Source organism: Phyllostomus discolor, chromosome X (assembly GCF_004126475.2).
Source record: "Phyllostomus discolor isolate MPI-MPIP mPhyDis1 chromosome X, mPhyDis1.pri.v3, whole genome shotgun sequence".
Lineage (NCBI taxonomy): Eukaryota > Metazoa > Chordata > Mammalia > Chiroptera > Phyllostomidae > Phyllostomus > Phyllostomus discolor.
This window is the reverse complement of record NC_050198.1, coordinates 47894258-47914713: the sequence shown is the minus strand read 5'-3', so window position 1 is coordinate 47914713 and position 20456 is coordinate 47894258. Positions and strand designations below refer to the sequence as shown.

General features: G+C 37.0%; 1 protein-coding gene across 1 annotated transcript in view; it reads right to left on the bottom strand.

The window, feature by feature from the left end:
- Nucleotides 1-739: 739 nt before the first annotated feature.
- LOC118498392 (5-hydroxytryptamine receptor 2C-like) overlaps nucleotides 740-20456 on the bottom strand; it is a 32393-nt gene continuing 12676 nt past the window's right edge. Inside the window, exon 2 of the mRNA XM_036016349.1 lies at nucleotides 740-1722. Coding sequence (XP_035872242.1) covers nucleotides 896-1722 — 827 coding nt within the window. The 3' untranslated portion in view covers nucleotides 740-895. The remainder of the gene's footprint in view (nucleotides 1723-20456) is intronic.

Genomic DNA, 20456 nt, shown 5'->3' with positions numbered 1-20456 from the left:
AAAATCCAATTGATATTAATTCTGGGTTGGGAAATAAAATCTGGGATCTCATTTCCAAGTTTAATTATGGATTGGGTATTTAGTACAGACCAGAATGAAAACACTAATTTCAATTTGCTTGTCATTATAATCAGAATTTGAACATTATCCTTAAGAAGTGAAAAGTTATTGGTGGATATATATACTATCATCCTTCCACTTCTGTAGTCTAGGTTAACCAGCTGCTTATGTTAAAATACCACTACGTTTGGGGACAGACACTGCAGTAAAATACCAACACAACTCTCTGACAATGTCAAATTGTGTCCCATATGTGACAATAAGGTGAAGTTCTGCCTATGACTCACTAATGATGAGATAGAGTATAGGAAGGCAGAAACTATCTCACTGTCTTTATGTGTGTAGATGAGCACAACACAGCAAGAATTTAAAGTATATATTTACTGTTAACCCTGAAAATATAACACTAATTTTTTAATTTTTGGTGCAGTTAAAATATAACCACTGTCACATGCATCATTCTGGTCTCCTGCAAATGCCACCTGAGATGAACAGATGAACATTTCCTTATTCACAAAAGAGTGAAAAAGAGAGAGGGGGGATGAAAGAGAGAGAAAAGGAGGAAGGGATGAAGGGAGGAAGGGAAAGAAAACAATCAACTTTTTACACATCAAAGAATCAAAATAAGTTACTCTCCATCTATTAAAAACAGTAAATATAGAACCCTAAATCTCACTATCATATACATGATTATAAAGTACAGGATTGCAAAGCTATATATAAAAACATTATTTTCAGACAGCAATATTTACATTAGTTAGGACTGACAGAAGAATTATGGAACATTTTCATACATTTCTAGAATTACTGTAGGAAAAGACTGCGCTTCACTTTCTTACACACTACTAATCCTTTCACTAACCACATTGGAGAAATTAACTGGTAGCTCCAAATTCTCAACTTGAATCTCTACCCCTGGCTCATTGCCATTAGCTTTCTTTACCACTGGTTCATTGGTATGCCAGTAAATATTAACATTGAGCTCCCTCCCAGACAAAGCAGTGGCAGAGACTCTCGGGATTTGCCTTAGAGGAGGCTTTTTTTCTGCCTTATAATTGCAGTGCAGATAGTTAGAGAAAGCCCTTCGGTAAACTTTGTTGAACAGGGTGTATACCAGAGGATTAATTCCTGAACAAATATAGCCAATCCAAACAAACACATTCAAAAGCTTTTCCATGAGCTCTTGATTACAGTCCTTCTCACAAAGAACTGACAGAATATTAGTAATAAAAAATGGGCACCACATGATCAGAAACACAAAGAAAACAATGCCAAGGACTTTAGATGCTTTCCGCTCATTGTTGATAGCTTGCATAGTCCCCTTAGGACGTTTTTCTTTCTTCTTTCTTTGACGCAGGTTCAAATCTTGGTTAGGGTTTGCAGCATTATCTTCATCAATAATATTCATCTTGCAGCACTTCAGGAAATCCAGGCTCACTCCTGGCAGTTCCTCCGTGTGGCCACGGAGTAGCATTAGAGCTTGTCTGCGAAGAACGTAAATCGTCAGGCAGTAGGTAATCACCATGATCATCAGTGGTATGAAGAAAGCTACGAAAGACCCAATAAGAACAAAATTTGGGTCATTCAGCACGCAGGTGGTGTTGTGGATGAACACTTTGTCTTCATCTCTCAGTCCAATCACTGGTATAGGAACTGATACACCTGAAGGAACAGCAAGAACAGAAAAGGTAGGACATTGTTATAGCATATTGAAGGATTGAACAGATTTGTGCAATGGCATGTATTCAATTGCATTTTGGGGGAGAAAATTTAGAGTTGATGTTTGTTGAAAGCTATTCACAGTATAAAAGAAGACTTACATGAAAGAATAAAAATATGATATCAGAAAATGAAAGTTCTTTTTTCATGTTAAGAATACTTTCTCTGCATATTCATGTAGAAGGCTTGGAATTATCATTATTGAGGTTAACTACTATAGATAAGGTTTGTGTAAGACTAGATTGTGCCTGTTTGTTTTATTTCCAGTTCTTAAAACTGTTCTGGCTCAGAGAAGGTACTCAATAAATATTTCTTGAATGAATGAAAACATTTACATCTGTACTCAATAAAATTAAAAATTCAATTAATTCTATTTTACCCTATCATCTTCCAAATGCAATAAAAATGATATGTACATCACCTATAAGAGTAATAAAAGCATATCAGGGTTGGTTGGGCTGAACTTGAGATCAGTTTTTAGCTGGTAATATGCATTTACACACACACCTTTTCCCAAGGAAAAGAGTCAAGAAAACGAAAGTTTGTGTGTCAGTCCTTTGGAGACAGGGCCTGGGAACTCTGGAGTTATTGGGAATAGAGAGGACAGTGTGACCCCCAAACATGTTACAGGGACTATATGAGACCATTATTCAAAAACATTGCATAAGTAAAAATTGAAAAAACTCTCTGTTTAGCAAGACTTTTAATGAGACTCTGGGCATAGGCAATGTTGTTTTAAAGTTAAGAGACAGTAAAATGCAAAGTTGGAAGACACACAATCCTCCCATTTTTGTGTGAAATTTGAAAGATTTTTTAAAGAATACTGAGAAGCAGTGTTTTGGATAAGCACATCCAATGATAAATAGGCTACCAAGCAGAAAATGTGCGAGGTGAAGGTGGTCTTGTACCCAAAAATAAGAAAGATGGAAATTTTCAGAAATCACTACAGTAGATCTTTTTTTAAAATGTATTTTATTTTAATTATTGTTCAAGTACAGTTTTCTATTCTTTACTCCCATCCCAGCCCACCCACCAAGCCCTCCCCACCTCCCTCCCATTTCCACCCCCCCAATTTTTGTCCATGTGTCCTTTATATTTGTTCCTATAAACCCTTTCCCTTCTCCCCTGAAATTCCCTCCCCTCTCCCCTATGAACACTGTCAGCCTATTCTCTATTTCAGTGTCTTTGGTTATATTTTGCTTGTTTCTTTGTTTCGTTGTTTAGGTTCCTGTTAAAGGTGAGATAATATGGTATTTGTCTATCACCACCTGGCTTATTTCACTTAGCATAATAGTTTCCAGTTCCATCCACGCGGTCGCAAAGGGTAGGAGCTCCTTATTTCTTACTGCTGCACAGAATTCCATTGTGTAAATGTACCATAGTTTTCTGATCTGTTCATTTACTGATGGGCACCTAGGCTGCTTCCAACACTTGGCTATTGTATATTGGGCTGCTGTGAACATTGGGGTGCATAGGTTCTTTTGGATTGGTGTCTCAGAATTCTTAGGATATAATCCTAGCAGTGGAATTGCTGGGTCAAAAGGCAGATCCATTTTTAGTTTTCTGAGGAAATTCCATACTGTTTTCCATAGTGGTTGTACTAACCTGCAATCCCACCAACAGTGCACTAGGGTCCCCTTTTCTCCACAACCTCTCCAACACTTGTTATTTGTTGCTTTGTTTATGATAGCCATTCTGACCACTGTAATGTGGTATATTATTGTAGTTTTAAATTACATCTGTCTGATAGCTAGCGATATTGAGCATCTTTTCATGTGTCTCTGGATCCTGTGTATGTCCTCCTTGGAGAAGTGTCTGTTCAAGTCCCTTGCCGATTTTTTAATTGGGTTGCTTGTCTCCTTAGAGTGGAGTTATGTGAGTTCTTTGTATATTTTGGAGATTAAACCCTTGAGGTATCATTGGCAAATATGTTTTCCCATACAGTTGGTTCTCTTTTTATTTTAATACTGTTTTCCTTAGCTATGCAGAAGCTTTTTATTTTGATGAGATCCCATTTGTTTATTCTTTCCTTTATGTCCCTTGCTCTAGGGGACATATCAGTAAAAATGCTGCTGCATGAAATATCTGAGATTTTCCTGCATATGTTCTCCTCTAGGACTTTAATGTTGTTATGGCTTATATTTAAATCTTTTATCCACCTTGAATTTACTTTTGTGTATGGTGTAAGTTGGTGCTTGAGTTTTTTTTTTTTTTTTTTTGTTGTTTTTTTTTTTGTTTTTTTTTTTTTTTTGCATGTAGCTGTCCAGTTCTCACAACACCATTTGTTGAAGAGGCTATTTTTACTCCATTTTATTTTGCTGCCCCCTTTGTCAAATATTAATTGACTGTAGTGACTTGGGTCTATTTCTGGGATCTCTGTTCTGTTCCATTGGTCCCTGTACCTGTTTTTATGCGAGCACCAGGCTGTTTTGATGACAGTGGCCTTGAAATACAGTTTATTATCAAGTATTGAGATCCCTCCTACTTTACTCTTCTTTCTCAAAACTGTAGCAGCTATTTTAGGTTGTTTATGGTTCCATATAAATTTTTGAAGTGTTGATTCTATGTCGGTGAAATATGCCATTGGTACTTTAATAAGTATTGCATTAAACCTGTAAATTGCTTTGGGTAGTTTGGACATTTTGAGGATGTTAATTCTTCCAATCCATGAACACGGTATCTGTTTCCATTTGTTTCTGTCTTCCTTGATTTCTTTCTTCAGTGTTGTGTAGTTTTCTGCATACAGTTTTTTTTTATCTCCTTGGTTAGGTTTATTCCTAGGTATTTTATTTTTCTTTTTGCTATATTGAATGGGATTTTTTTTCTTGATTTCTGCTTCTGCTGTGTCATTGTTGGTATACAAAAATGCCTTTGATTTCTGGACATCGACTTTGTATTCCCCTGTTTTGCCAAATTCATTTATTAAGTTGAGTAGTTTTTTGGTAGAGTCTATAGGATTTTCTATGTACACCATCATGTCATCTGCAAACAATGACAGTTTTGTTTCCTCTTTTCTGATTTGTATGCCTTTAATTTCCTTTTCTTGTCTGATGGCTGTGGATAAAACTTCCAATACTATATTGAAGAGAAGTGGTGAAAGTGGACAACCTTGTCTTGTTTCTGATTTTAGTGGAAAAGATTTTACATTTTGGCCATTGAGTATGATGTTGGGTGTAGGTCTCTCATATATGGCCTTTATTATGTTGAGGAATGCTCCCTCTATTCCCACTTTGCTGAGTGTTTTTATCATAAATGGGTGCTGTGCCTTATCAAATGCTTCTTCTGCATCTATCAATATGATCATGTGATTTTTGTCTTTGCTGTTGTTTATGCGGTTTATTACCTTTATCGATTTGCAAATATTGTACCATCCTGGCATCCCTGAATTGAATCCCACTTGGTCATCCTGTACAATCTTTTAAATGTATTGTTGGGTGTGGTTTGACAATATTTTGTTTATGATTTTAGTGTCCATGTTCATCAGTGATATTGGCCTGAAGTTTTCTTTCTTTGTTCTGTCTTTATTTGGTTTTGGAATTAGCATGATACTGCCTTCATAAAGAAGAGCTTGGGAGTCTTCCGTTATTCTTGATTTTTTGGAATAGTCTGTAAAGGATAGGGATTTGCTCTTCCTTAAATGCTTTGTAGAATTTTCCTGTGAAACCATTTGGTCCAGGGCTTTTGTGTGTTGGGTGTTTTTTTATTACTGCTTCAATTTCACTTGTTGTTATTGGTTTGTTTAGGCCTTCTGCTTCTTCTTTATTGAGTTTTGGGAGATCATATTTTTCTACAAATTTGTCCATTTCACCTAGATTTTCAAATTTCTTGGCATATAATTCTTCATAGTAATTTCTTACAATCTTTTGTATTTCTGTGGTATCAGTTATAATCTCTCCTTTTTCATTTCTGATTGTGTTAATTTGGGTCTTTTCTCTTTTTTTTTTGATGAGCCTGCTTAAAGGCTTGCCAATTTTGTTTATCTGTTCAAAGAACCAGCTCCTGGATTCATTGATTCTTATAATTGTGCTTTTAGTCTCTATGTCATGTAATTCTGCTCTTATCTTAGTTATTTCCTTCCTTCTACTTACTCTGGGCTGTCTTTGCTGTTGTTCCTTGAGTTCTTGTAGACATAGGGTTAGGTTCTTTGTCTGAAATATTTCTATCTTTTTTTAGGTAGGCCTGTGTCACTATGAAGTTCGCTCTCAGGACTGCCTTTGCTGTGTCCTATAAGTTTTGGGTTTTTGTGAGTTTTTTTTCATTTGTTTCTAGAAACTTTGTTATTTATTCCCTAATTTCAATCTTGACCCATTCATTGTTTAATAGCATGCTATTTAATCTCCCTGATTTTGAGTGTTTTGGTCTTTTTTTTTCCTTGGGGTTGGTTTCTAGTTTCAGTCCCTTGTGATCCGAGAAAATGCTTGGTATGATTTCAATTTTCTTGGGGTTTTTTGAGTCTTGTTTTGTATCCTATCATGTGGTCTATCTTTGAAAATGTCCCATATGCATTTGAAATATATGTATATTTAGCCTCTTTGGGATGAAGGGTTCTATATGTATCAGCGAAGTCCATTTCATCTAGGGCATTGTTCAATGCCACAATATCTTTGTTGATATTTTGTTTGGTAGATCTGTCCATTTTTGACAGTGGGGTGTTAAAATCCCCCACTATAATTGTGTTGTTGTCAATATCTTTTTTGAAGTCCTCCATGATTTTCTGTATGTATTTTGGTGATCCTATGTTGGGTGCATATATATTTACAATGTTTATGTCTTCCCTTGAATATTATGAAGTGACCCTCTGGGTTTCTCTTTATGCACCTTCTTTGGAAGTCTTTCTTTTCTGATATGAGTACTGCTACCCTGGCCTTTTTTTCTGTCCATTTGCTTGGAAAATTTGTTTCCAGCCCTTTACTTTCAGCCTGTGCAGGTCTTTTATCCTGAGTTGGGTCTCTTGTAGGCAGCATATGTGTGGGTCATGCTGTCTTATCCATTCAGCTGTTCTATGTCTTTTGATTGGAGCATTTAATCCACTTACGTTTAAGGTTATTATTGATGGGTACTTATTCTTTGCCATTTATGTACCTGTGTTCCTCTCTCTCTCTCTCTCTATTTTACTTTCTTTCCTTAAAGCACTCTGTTTAGCATCTCTTGCAGAGCTGGTTTGGTGGAGGTGTATTCTTTTAGACTTCTTTTGTCTTGGAAGTCCCTTATTCAGCCTTACATCTTGATTGAGAGCCTTGCTGGGTAAAGTAGCCTTGGTTGCAGTCCTCTGGTTCTCATTACTTGGAGTATTTCTTGCCATTCTCTTCTGGCTTGGAATGTTTTCATTGAGAAGTGAGCTGCTAACCTTATTGGGGCTCATTTGTGTGTTTCTTCCTTTTTCTCCCTTGCTTCCTTTAAGATTCTCTCTTTGTCTTGACATTTTGCCATTTTAATTATGATGTGTCTTGAGGTGGGCCTTTTTGGGTTCCTCTTGATTGTGACTCTCTGTCTTTCCTGGATTTGTGTGACTTTTTCTCTCATCAAATTAGGAAAGTTTTCCATCACTACTTTTCAAATAGGTTTTCTATCACTTGCTCTTCTTCTTCTCCTTCTGATATCCCCATTATGCAGATATTATTACATTTCATATTGTCTTGCATTTCTCTTAATCCCTCTTCATTCTTTCTGAGCCTCTTTTCCTTTCCTTGCTCTTTCTGTGTGTTTTTTATACTTTGTCCTCCAATTGCTGATGCAATCTTCTGCTTCATTGAACAGGCTTTTGATTCATTCTAATGTGTTTTTCAGTTCAGATATTGTATTCTTCATTTCCTCTTGGCCATTGTTCATAGTTTCTATTTCTTTTTATGTTGATATAGTTTGCAGGTAGTTCATTGTAGCTTCCCTGTAGTTTCTGGTAGCTCATTGTATGCTCGTTGAGCTTCCTGACGATCATTGCTTTGAACTCAATATCTGATAGTTGAATTGCCTCTATTTCGTTTAGCATTCTTTCTGAGACTTCCTCCTTTCCCTTCTTTTGGGGATTGTTTCTTTGTCTTCCCATTGTTTGTGAGACTCTTCTTGTTAGCCTTAGCTTCTTAAATTGACCTGTTCTGGCTCCCTGGGTTTATGGTGTGAACTTCTGTGATAGAATACCTATGAGATTCAGTGGTGCAGTCTCCTTCCGGTATCCTGGAGTTCCCAGCTTCCCCCTACTCTTTTTTTTTTGTGATCATTTGGAGGGGTAAGGAAAAGTGGTTTAAGACAGCAAGAGAGTATTCTATGATATTTACAGTAGCAGCCAGTAGAGAAGAGAGAGGAGATCCTTTGGCTATGTATAGTGTTTACCACAATCTTCCATCCAGCTAGTCACTATTTAGAAAGGATGGAAATAAGATAAGACTCTTGTTAGTGAGGGATGGATTGTGAGTTGGATCTAGAAAGCAGTGAGGTTATGGGAGTTCAGATTCTGAGGTAAGATGAGAGTAAAGGTTAGTAAATAGTTGCAGTGTGTGAGAGAATAGAGTTAACCACTACAGTAATAGAGTTCAGGAAACTGTAAAGTGAGCTAAGATCTGGGAGGGGTGTTTTGAAGTATTTACAATTGTATGGAACAGCCATTATTTACAGTAATATTAGAACAACAATCATATGACAGAATCTATATGATCTGTATAACAAGAATATGGAGTATAGGACCTTGAGTAGTGTGCTAAAGGAACACAAGTGATGTGAAGGACAGTAAATTAGCAATACACTATGTCAGAGAGAACAGAGGAAACCTGTCAAATGATATAATATAACCAGCCAAGCAATGAAGATTATACAGAAAGGAGTACAAAAATACTATTAAAATAAAAGATGTAGGAATAATAAAAAAATAATAATACAAATATGCAATAATTTGCAGGTTCTCTGTAATAGCAAAGTGAATCTTGTCCCTCTGTCTCAACTGTTGGGATGCCCCCTCTTTGCGTCCAACTCTGGTCTTTTCACAGTCCCAGGTATTTTTTTCTTTTTTGTCTCACTTGTGGGTATTCAAAGAAAAGGTAGAAGAAGGGAGGAAGAAGAGATTAAATTGGAAATCAATGAAGAAGGAAAGAGAGGAAGAAGGTATTGAAAGATAAAACAATAAAAAATAAAAAATAAAAAATTTCTAAAAACAAAACAACAACAACAACACCAACAACAACTACCACCATCACCTCTTGTTGGTTTCAAACTGGACAAACCGCAAACCGGTTTTTGCAGTCTTGCTGGCTAAGGGGCGATTGGTATGGCTTTTCTCCCTTCCCATTCTGCACTCAGCCAGTCTTACACCCACTCTCCCCAGAGTTAGTCTGAAGACTCTCCCCAAGCCTTGGATGTTGGATTCAGGTCTTCCTGAGAGTGCTCTTTCCTTGGGATTACTCCTGTGAACTGGGGTGCAGCACACACTCATTAGGTCAGGCTGTCTCAGTGCTGTGGGCTTGGGTGCACACCCTTCCTAATAGTATGGAGGTGGGCAGAGCCTTCTGTGCAAACTTTCCCGCCACCTCGGGATCGTTGCCCTGCTGGTTGGGGTGAAGGCCAAGCAGCTGATGCTAGAGTATTCACCAAACAGTTTTTATTTTTGAGAAATTGTTCCTACTCAAGTCTGCAGCTCTGGCTCCATACAGCCCAATTCTCCAAACAGACCAGTGATTATCCAGGCCAGTGCTTGTTACTGCGGGGCTCTCAACTCTCCCAAGCTGGCTTCCACAGACTCTGTGGGTGATCCCCTCTCTGCCACTTCAAGCAACCAGGTTTCTCCAAGTTCTGTTTAAACCTTGATTGGCCAGGGAGGGAGGGAGTAGTTGACCCGGCTCTCTCCCAAGGACTCTGTGGCAGGCCCGATGGTGGGTGCCAGGCCTGGGGCTGCAGCCACCCTGCTTACCGAGCTGGTCCCTGAAACCTTATTGGCCTCAAGTACTCTCCTTACCGTCTGGTTTTTCAGTGTCCACTACAATTTTTGGTCTCTTATTTTCATATGCTAGGGTACTGTTTGCTGTTTGCTCTGTTCCTCTGTAGATCAGCTAGGTTTTCCTCCTGTGTTTAGGAGGAAGTGGAATCTGCTCCCTCCTTCCCCATCGCCACCATCTTCCTCTCTCTTACAGTAGATCTTGAAGAGGTCTTGCATCAATAAGTAGGGATAACTTGAAAGTGAAATTCAAATCTCAATGTTAATTTATTCTCTCTTGCGTCCACAGGAAGTTGAAGCTTGGGAAAATTCAGATTGCTTTTTTAGGATTCTAACAGAGATTATTATTAGGAATCCTGGCCTGGCAGAAATCTACACTATGAACTGTGAGAAGAGCTAGAAGCAAAATATAGCAAAAGACACTGAAATAGAGGACAGTCTGACAGTGACCAGAGGGGAGAGGGGAGGGAATTTCAGGGGAGAATAGAAAAGGTTTATAGGGACAAATATAAAGGACACATGAACAAAAACTAGGGGGTGGAAATGGGAGGGAGGTGGGGAGGGACGGGTGGGTGGGTGGGCTGGGATGGGAGTAAAGGGCAGAAAACTGTACCTGAAAAGTGATTAAAATAAAATTAAAAAAATACCCCCCCCCCAAAAATAAAAAGAAGGGCACTCTCAGAGATCATTGCTGGCTTTTGAACACAGAGGGAATAAATCAGAAACTGAGCGTCCCTACAGTTTGTCTCAATATACTTTCTCAGGTATAAAGTGACTGGATGATCAAGAGAGAAAAAGTGGTCAATATTTTTTGTGTGTGTGAGAGTTCTCTCAGGATGTTTGGAAAGTGATATTTAAACCTTCTTCTTCAGACAGTGAATTCTAAAATGATTGGCCTTATACTAGAAAAAAGAGACCAAGTGATGGTGTGGGAAGCAGCAATAGATGTGATAAGACTCCTTGGGGGTATTGGGACATCCCTACAATTCTGAATCTAAGCATGTTATCCATAAAAAGTAAGAAAGGCTATAAAAACTAGGAGATATCAAAAACAAAAAAAACATATCTTCAGGTAATATAGTGCAAGATCCTGGTGAAGAAATTTTTAAGCCTGGATGGGAAGAGTGGCAAGTATCAAAATGTGATTTTCATCAAGTTTATTGAAATGGTTGAGGAGTTTCAACGGGCTTTTTGGTGTACAGAATACAATAAAACCATACAGGTTACATGTCTTAAAAATATAAAAAGGCAGTAAGAATACTGCCAGCTTGTATCATTAGAACATTTGATCCAAAAGTCATAAATGTAGGGAATCTCTAGAAAGAGTGCAGTGAAAGCCTGCCACAAAGAAGTAGGTATTGACTTACCCTTGTTGAAATGTTTTAGTGAAGGATTAGACTGTAGAAAGTTTTCTGGAGTTAATGAAGCTAATATGGGATTAAAGAAAGAGGGAAAGATTTCTTCAAAACAAATAATTTACAAGATAAAAAAGTAGAGGGAGAATCTACAGATTAAGAGAACTAAAAGACCTATCAAGCAAGTGTAATGTGTGAAATTCCTTGGGTTCTTGATGCTAACAAATTTTTAAAAATATTCATGATGCAGCTGGAAATTCTGAGCAATGACTGGCTTTTTCATGATATTAAATATTAAATAATTATTGCTCATTAATTTTTAAGAGTGATGTTCACATCGTGGTTACATAGAAAAATAGTTCTTACATTTTTAGATATATGTGCTGAAGTATTTGTGAATGAAGTATTATGTTGTTTGGAGTTTATGTCAAAATATAATGGGAGAGAGAAGTGGATGGAAGTATGGATGAAACAAGACAGTCCATAAATTGATAAATTTTGGAGCTGGATAATGAATGCATGGGTCTTATTATACATAAGGGAGGACCCAAGAGAAACCACAATTATCTTCTGGAGGGTGAGCCCCTTGTAGTACAGGCTTCCCACGTTAGGTGAATGTTCTAGGAACACATCTGTATCCATGTACCAGCTGGTATTGTTGTGAGAGGTTGAATTTGGCTTTAATGGATTTTTCGAAGACTCAAAAGGTTTGCCCATCTTACAATGTGTGATTTATGAGTGAATACCATGCTGAGTGTTCAGCAGTTTTTGATAAAAAATGGCATGACTCCTATGCCCCACCCTCCTTATTCACTTGATCTTTCCCCAAGAGACATTTTTTTCTGTTTCCCAGAAGAAAAAAGTCATCAAAGGGGAATGTTTTGCCAATGTGGAAGAGATAAAACAACATATGGCAGAAACACTAAAAGGCATCAACATTGATGAGTTAAAGAACTGTTCTGAGCAGTGGAAAAGTCTCAATGGTATATTGCATCAAATAGAAAGTACTTTGAAGGTGACTGACATTTAAACATGTAAGAATTAATAAACATTTTTTATAAATAAAGTCTGGGGTTTTTTTTTTGGTCCCTCTCATAATTCTATGCACTTTTATATCCTTTGAAAGTCTCCATAAACAAAGTTTAATAATATTTTTTAAATTATAAAAGGAAAAAGAAAACATAGAGGTCCCTTCTGAAACTGACAAATAAATCCCAATTAATATCAGAAAGGTCTCCAAGACATAGTGGCCACTGCTAATCCTGAAAGTGATTACCTCTAGAACTAAACACTTAGACTGGTAAGTGGAAACAGTAACCACTTCAATATAATTATAGGGAAGAAGCCCATTTTCTGACAAAAATGCTTATGTTTTCTCAGGATTTTGTAATAAGACCAGAGGAGGAATATAGGGGAACTGTTTTTCCCCAATGTCCTCCTGCACTGCCCCCCAGCAATGTGGGAACTAGAGTTTAAAGGAATACTGACAAGATAGACACACCTACACTCAGGAAACAAGTGTTGAAGTGGAGATTCAATCTCCACAGGAAATTATGCACAATCTTCTAGGTATTCCTAGAGTCACCTGATGTCTCTGGAGAAGGTCTCACACACTGACTCTAAGATCCATAGAAATCAGCATTACTCATGAGCCCAGGTATGGAGTGGTGTTAGCTTGCTTCTATTAAAAGATTTATTCTTTTTCCTAATGGATTCTAGGGCCTGAAAGTAGGGCTTGTTGAGGAAAAACAAGAGAGAGTAGCAGAGTGATTCCAGATGAGCAGAAAAGGTTTTTGAATATTTGAGGCTAGTTTTATCCCTGGCATCTACTGGTATAATTTTACGTACATTGAGTAAAGAGTAAAGTTGGTTTTTATTGAGTCTACCATATGTGCCAGGCATGGAACTATGCATATTACTGACATTATAGATGTAAAAATCATGATCTCAATTGGGTTAATACAGATATTATTTGGTAAAGTAACTTAACTTCTTTACAAAATCTATACCATCATTTTTTTTGTTTGTTTTTAGAAACTATGAATGCAGTCAACAAAACAAGAAGAAACTCAAGTTCTTTGAGAATATCTGGAAAGTATAAATAATAGCAACCTCTAAGGTAGCATTAATAAAATATATATTGCATACATCATCTTATTCAATACCTTAAAAATTAAAGATATGTGTCAGCAGTTCTCAAAGTGTGGTTCAATGACTATTAGACTCTGATACTCTTTTAGAGAGTTTGCTAGGTTTCCCTTTTCCAACTATTTGTTTTTAAAACTGCATTTTCTTTATAAACTTCAGTCCAAACAACATATCACAACAGGTTGAATATACATGCATGTATGAAAATCCAACTGTCTCTCCATAAAACTAAACATTAAAGAGAATTTCAAAACTGTAAAACAATGCTTGATTTCTTTCTTAATATTTTGGGAAAATACAGTTAGTTTTCATGAAAATATAGTATGTATGTTAACAATAAATGGGCTTATTGTCATTTAAATGAAATGATTCATAAACTTCAAAATATTTCTGTTGTACTTTGTAACATAATAAATATCAAAAGATATAAATCACATAAACAAAAACTTTTTGTGGTTTCCAATTATTTTGAGAATATAATGTGGCCTGGACACCAAAGAGTTTGAGAACTGCTATTCTGTGTTAGTGGATGAAGTTACATTAGTTTTAGAGAGTTAAGTTCAGCAAATGTATTAAGTCTTTCTCAGTATTTTAAATTTGTCAACCAGTAAATATTCAGGTGATATTATAATGCCAGGAAAAAATAAATATTACACATCAGTAATAGCAACAAAATACTTCACATGCATCATCTCATGCATCATCTTTCATTTTCATAGAAATTCTGAAAGACATATTATTTGGTGAAGTTAACTTCAGAAAAGTTAAATAGATTTAGCAAGCATAATGGAGCAAACTTTGACATTTTAAAAACTTTTTTTTAAAATTTTATTTATTTATTTATTTTAGAGAGGGAAGGGAGAGAGGGAGAGACAGAGAGAGAGAGAAACATCAATGTGCGGTTGCTGGGGGTCATGGCCTGCAACCCAGGCATGTGCCCTGACTGGGAATCGAACCTGGGACATTTTGGTTCCCAGCCCATGCTCCATCCACTGAGCTACACCAGCCAGGGCGACATTTTAAAAACTTTTGACTTGGCCAAGGAGAAAAAGGGAAAAATGAACTACCATAGAAAATACTCTTTACAAATAACAATTGCAATGATAATATATTTTACTGTGTATTTCCTATTTGTTACAAATTGTGTCAATTATTTTACAATTATTATATACTTTCATATATTATTCAACCCAGATAAAAACATAGAAAGAATTATTAACTAGAATCACTTAATCTTTCTGAAATTAACTTCAATAAATCTGTATAATCTTTAGAAATTTAGAAACAACAAAAGTTATATTTCATGTTCTGAAAGTATCAAATACTATTTTAACCAATAAACAATCGGCAATTTTGTATATATTATCTCATCAAAAGCACTGAGCAGTGATTATTATTTACTAAGACTACTTAAACTCAAAGTAAAAAAACCTTCAATAAATGTATAGGATCTTAGCATTTCAAAAACATTGAATTTAATAACAGATATAGTCCAGTTTTTATTGAAAATATCATGTGTTACTATGACTACTATGAGGACTAATGTTACCATTACTATTACTACTATCATTCAATGAGTGCTTTCTGACTCTGGAACTTTATCAGGATTACACACTTTACATGCATTATTTCATTCCAGGTTCATTAGAGCCATAAAATAATTCAGTATATTTTATTGCAAATAATGCAAGTTCAGAGAATGTATAATGATGTTCGTGTTATTTCTTAAAGCCTTGAATTCAAACAACACAGATCAGCTCTCTTCAAACAAACAGATAATAATACCATATGCCAATGATTCTTAGACTCTCATTCCTTTCACATTTTAACATGTTTGAATACATCTTGCAGTGCAATACATCTTACAACTGATAGTGTCTTAAAATCACTGATAGTCTCCCACCCCTGCTGACACAGTGGCTGTGCTGGTGTGCCCCATCCCTGCTGCAATAGCAACAGCACCCCTGCCCCCATGTAGCCTGTCTGACTCATTAAGAGGAAGGAGGAAGTGCCCCCAGTAGAGGAGAGCAGCAAGGCTAGGGAGTTAGCAGTCCCAAGAGAGAATTAACTCAGTGGGGGAGCTGAACTACCCTGAAGAGATTTGGAGAGTGCCTAGCACCTAGGACAGCAAAGAGCAAGAAGGTGGTGTGTAAGTTTCCCCTAATTAGTGCACCTCAGGGATGGCACTATTGGTGGACAGAAGTTGCCGGCATGGTGTAGATGGGCAGTGGGAGCCCAGGAACATACAGAGGAACTGGGCTGGAGACTAGGCAACTGTGAAGATTATGGCAAAGACATGGCCCCTATCCTCACAAAACCATAAGGAGGGAGAAAAGCAAAGCCCAACCCCCCTCAGCTTGAGGCATTCAGGAACACCAGCAGAACTCTCTTGGTGGGTTTAAATCCACAGGAGGCTTTTCTTTTCTTTTCTTTTCTTTTTTTTTTTTCACCCAAGTGAGGCAATAAGACATAGAACTGTGAAAGGTCCAGAGACAGGCCCAAAGAAGGAACATAAGACTAATCCCAACAACTGAGACACTGACACAAATTTAATTTGCTATTCTAGAGAACCTGCATGTTATTGTTTATTTTTATTATTAATATGTTTTCATTATTTTTACTTCTTTTATTTATTAGTATTTTTTAATTTCTTTTCTTTCTGTTTAGTTTTCTTCATTTTATTTGTTTGTTTAATTGCATTATTTGGTTTTCCTTGTTTTCTCTTTCATAGTGTATTTTTTATTTTTCCTTCTTTCACTTCACTTGTGTTCCAATAGCACACTACTCTAGGTCATGTACTTCCTGTTCTTGTTATTCAGATCATATAGTTCTTGTCATATGATTGTTGTCCCATTATTATTGCAAAAAATTGTTATTCCATACAATTGTATATACTACACAGCACTTCTCTTGAATCTTAGCCCATTTGACTATCTCCCCAAGCCTTATCACTGTTGTGGTTAACTCTATTCTCTCACACACAATGTTTCTTTTTTATCCTTTACTCTCCCTGTATTTCATAATGTGACCTCCCACAAGCATTCTGGTTTTTTGGATTCAGCTCACAATCATTCCCCCCTCTAACAAGGGTCTTATCTCTTTTTCACCCATTCTAAAAAGTGGCTAGTTGGGTGAAATATCATGGTTAAAACCATACTTATCCAAAGATTCTCCTAACAGGCTGGTAATTTAAATACCATAAAACACACTTTGGCTATGTTAATCCATTTTGCATTCCTTCTCCAACTGACCACATAAAAGAGTAGGTGGGAGCAGTGAACACCAATATACCTTCTGGAAAACAGAACCCACCAACAAAGAAACCCACCCACAGATAATAAAAGAAGATGGTGGAGGAGTGAGTGGAAGCCACACTAACCTCCACCCAGGACCAACCTGGAATTACAACTAATCATTTTTGAAATTACCCAGAAAAAAAAACAACAACAACTGAACAATAGACACAAAGAAGCCTCATAACCTCAGACAGACGGAAGAACCAGATTCGACATGACCTGTTCAGACCTGCACAACAGAATACAACATGTGGTGGGTGGAGTGACTGTCAGTCAACCAGCTAGAAGGAAGGGCCCACAAAAGACAGACCCAACAACAATCAAAATGCAAATAGCTCCAGAGAGCCAACATAGAAGACAACGGAAGATGAGCCAGTTCAGAAGATCAAGGAGACTGCATCACTGAATCTCATAGATCTCCTACCATAGACGTTCACACCACAAATCCAGGAAGTCAGAACAGATTAATTTAAGAGGCAGAGGCTAACAAGAAGAGTCTCACAAACAATGGGAAGACAAAGAAACAATCCCCAAATGAAAGGAAAGGAGGAAGCCTCAGAAAGAATGCTAAATGAAACAGAGGCAAGTCAAGTATCAGATACTGAGTTCAAAGCAATGGTTATAAGGAAGGTCAATGAGCTTACTGGGAATTACCAGAAACTATAGGGAAACTACAATGAACTCACTGCAAACTATATCAACACGAAAAAGGAAACAGAAACTATCAACAAGAGTCAAGATAAATAAAGAATACAAGTTTTGAACTGAAGAACACAGTAGAAGGAATCAAAAGCAGGTTAGATGAAGCAGAAGATCAAATCAGCAAGGGAGGATCAGGTAGAAAAAAAAATCCCAGAAAGACCAAGAAAAGAAAAAGAGACTCAGAAAAAAAGAAGAAGTGTTCAGGGAACTGCAGGACAACATGAAGCATAATAATATCCATATAATAGGGATACCAGCAAGAGAAGAATAAGAGCAAGGAAGAATAACAGAAAACCTGTTTGAAAAAGTAATGATGGAAAACTTCCCTAATTTGATGAGAGAAAAGCACACAAATCCAGGAAACACAGAGTCACAATCAAGAGGACCCCAAAGAGGCCCACTTCAAGACACATCATCATTAAAATGGCAAAATTCCAAGACAAAGAAAGAATCTTAAAGGTAGCAAGGGAGAAACAGGAAGTAACATACAAGTGAGAGCCAATAGGGCTTGCAGCTGACTTATCAATGGAAACACTATAATCCAGAAGGAAATGGCAAGGAATATACAAAGTAATGAAAAACAAAGGCCTAAAACCAAGACTCCTCTACCCAGAAAGGCTATCAATTAAAATGGAAGGAGAAATAAGGAGTTTTCCGGACAAAAGAATACTCAAAGAATACACCTTCACCAAACCATTATTGAAAGAGATGCTAAAGAGACTGCTTTAAGAAAAGGAATAAAAGGAAAGAGAGACAGAGACAGAGACAGAGACAGAGAGAGGAACACAGGTATGAAGGACATAAAAAGGCAGTAAATAAGTAACTATCAATAATAACCTTAAATGTAAATGGATTAAATGCTGCAAATAAAAGACATAGAATAGCTGAATGGATAAGAAACCATTACTCACACATATGCTGCCTACAAGAGACCCACCTCAGAAAAAAAGACCTACACAGGCCGAAAGTGAAGAGATGGAAAAAATATGTTCTAAGCAAATGAATAGAATAAAAACAGGTGAGGTAGCAATACTCATATCAGACAAAATAGACTTCAACACGAGGGCCATAAAATTAGACCCAAAAAGTCACTTCATAATACAGGAAGAATCCATGAAAAAAACATAAACATTGTAAATATATATACACCCAACATAGCAGGACCCAAGTAAATAAGGAAAATCTTGGAGAACTTCAAGAAAGATATCGACAGCAACATAATTATAGTAGGGGATTTTAACATCCCACTGACAAAAATGGATAGATCTTCCAAAAAATATATCAACAAAAATATTGCAACTTAAACAATGTCCTATAAATAATGGATTTAACTGATATATATATAGAGAGAGAGAGAGACACAGTCTTTCATCCGAAAGAACCAAAATACACATTCTTTTCAAATGCACATGGAACATTTTCAGATAGATGATATGATAGGACACAAAACAAGCCTCAACAAATTCAAGAAAATTGAAATCAAATCCAGCATTTTTTCCAACCACAAGGGACTGAAACAGGAAATCAGCCTCAAGTAAAAAATTCAAAAACACTGAAACTCACAGAGATTAAATAGCATACTATTAAACAATGAATGGGTCAAGAATGAAATCAAAGAAGAAATAAGTTCCAGAAACAAATGAAAATAAACTCACAATAATCAAAAACTTATGGGATGTAGGAGACCGTTCTGCATGGTGTGCACCCAGCTCCCACTCAGAGATGCAAAGGACCCATGCCCACAGATAGGTTCTCCTATGTGAAATCAAGCCTGCAATATACCTAGGCCACTTTGAGACTTGCTTTTGCTATAATTCCCTCTCCCTGAATTGAGACAGCAAGTGCTTACTGTAACTTCCTAAAACTCGCGCTAAACCTTCCAAGGATGAGTGTAACTGGTTCAACTACTTTTCCCTTTTCATTTGCAAATATCCTTCTTTTGTGTGATTAGTGGCATTGGCTCCTTTGTTTTCTGTAAAAGGTAATCACCTAAAGCAAACCTGTGCATAAAAAATGAGAACCATCATGTAATGTGCTGAGAAACCCAATAAAGGTCGGTCACAGCAAGGGCTGTTGCTTTTTCTTCCCTTGAGAGAAAAACCATGCTCACCCTTTTCCTCCACAGGACTCGGTAGACCATGTGAGCGTTTCATGTCTCATCCACAATGTGGCAGACACCATGAGCCAGGGTCCACATCAGCTTGCGCCCATGAACAGCGACCAGGGCTATGAGCCATCATTGTGGACAACACACCAACTTGGTTGGAGTATTTGCGCATTAGCCCAGGTAAGGGCCAACAACACCGAGTGCTTTTCAGTAAGGTCATACATAAGGTTGTGTTGGATTTCAGAGGAAAAGGGTTTTCTTCCTAGGTCACTCTCTCTTGTGACCACTTTGCAACTGTACCTTCTTTAGTAAGCAGGAGCCTTGCTCTTTTCCCCAAGTATTTGCCACAACCTCTAGGGCTCAGGTCGAGCAGTTAAGAGCCACAAGGATGCTTGCCACAACACTGTAAAAACACCCACAAGTCTATCCCTGCAGCACAACCCCCAACTAGGTCTAGGCTTGGGAGAAACAACAAAGATTTTCTCTTTAATCAGCTTTAAAAACATCAACTAGTCCAGGATGAGCAAATTCTTTCTTTTAAGCTGCCTCTTGCAATGTCTTCACTTTTGTCTTTTCCCTCTGTCTACCTGCATAAGGATTTAAAGGTGCAGATGGAAAAAAGGCAAAATTGAGACTGGTTTTGTAATCACTGTTTGTGGTGGGAGAAATTTCAGAATACAGTTCTTTTATTTGTTAAAAAATTTATTTAAAGGTTTCTGCGAATCCTCAACCATGGGGAGTGGGGTCTCTGGGGATCAAGAACAATGTTTTCAGCTAGTTCAGTAGCTATGGGGCTGCTGAATGTCTTCCCGATAAGGGATTTTTAGACTTAGTTATTTAGGAAAAAGTTGGGCAGAAGTCGAAATAACACGAGGTGATGTGAGATAAGAGTCTAGGTTAGTGTCTCAATCTCTCCTTTAGAGGATTTAATTTGAAAATACAGGTTTGCTTAGATTTTGCTTTTGTTTTTGTTTTTGTTTTGAAAAAAAAGGGCTCAGTCTCAGAATATTTTGTTAAACCTCTGGTAAATAGAATAAGATCTCTAATGTTGTTACATCATAAGGATTCTACTCAGAAAGAATTTAAATTGACTGTTTAAAGAAAGGAATAAGATCTCATTTCCCTAAGACAGTAAAAAGTGCAGAAAGAAA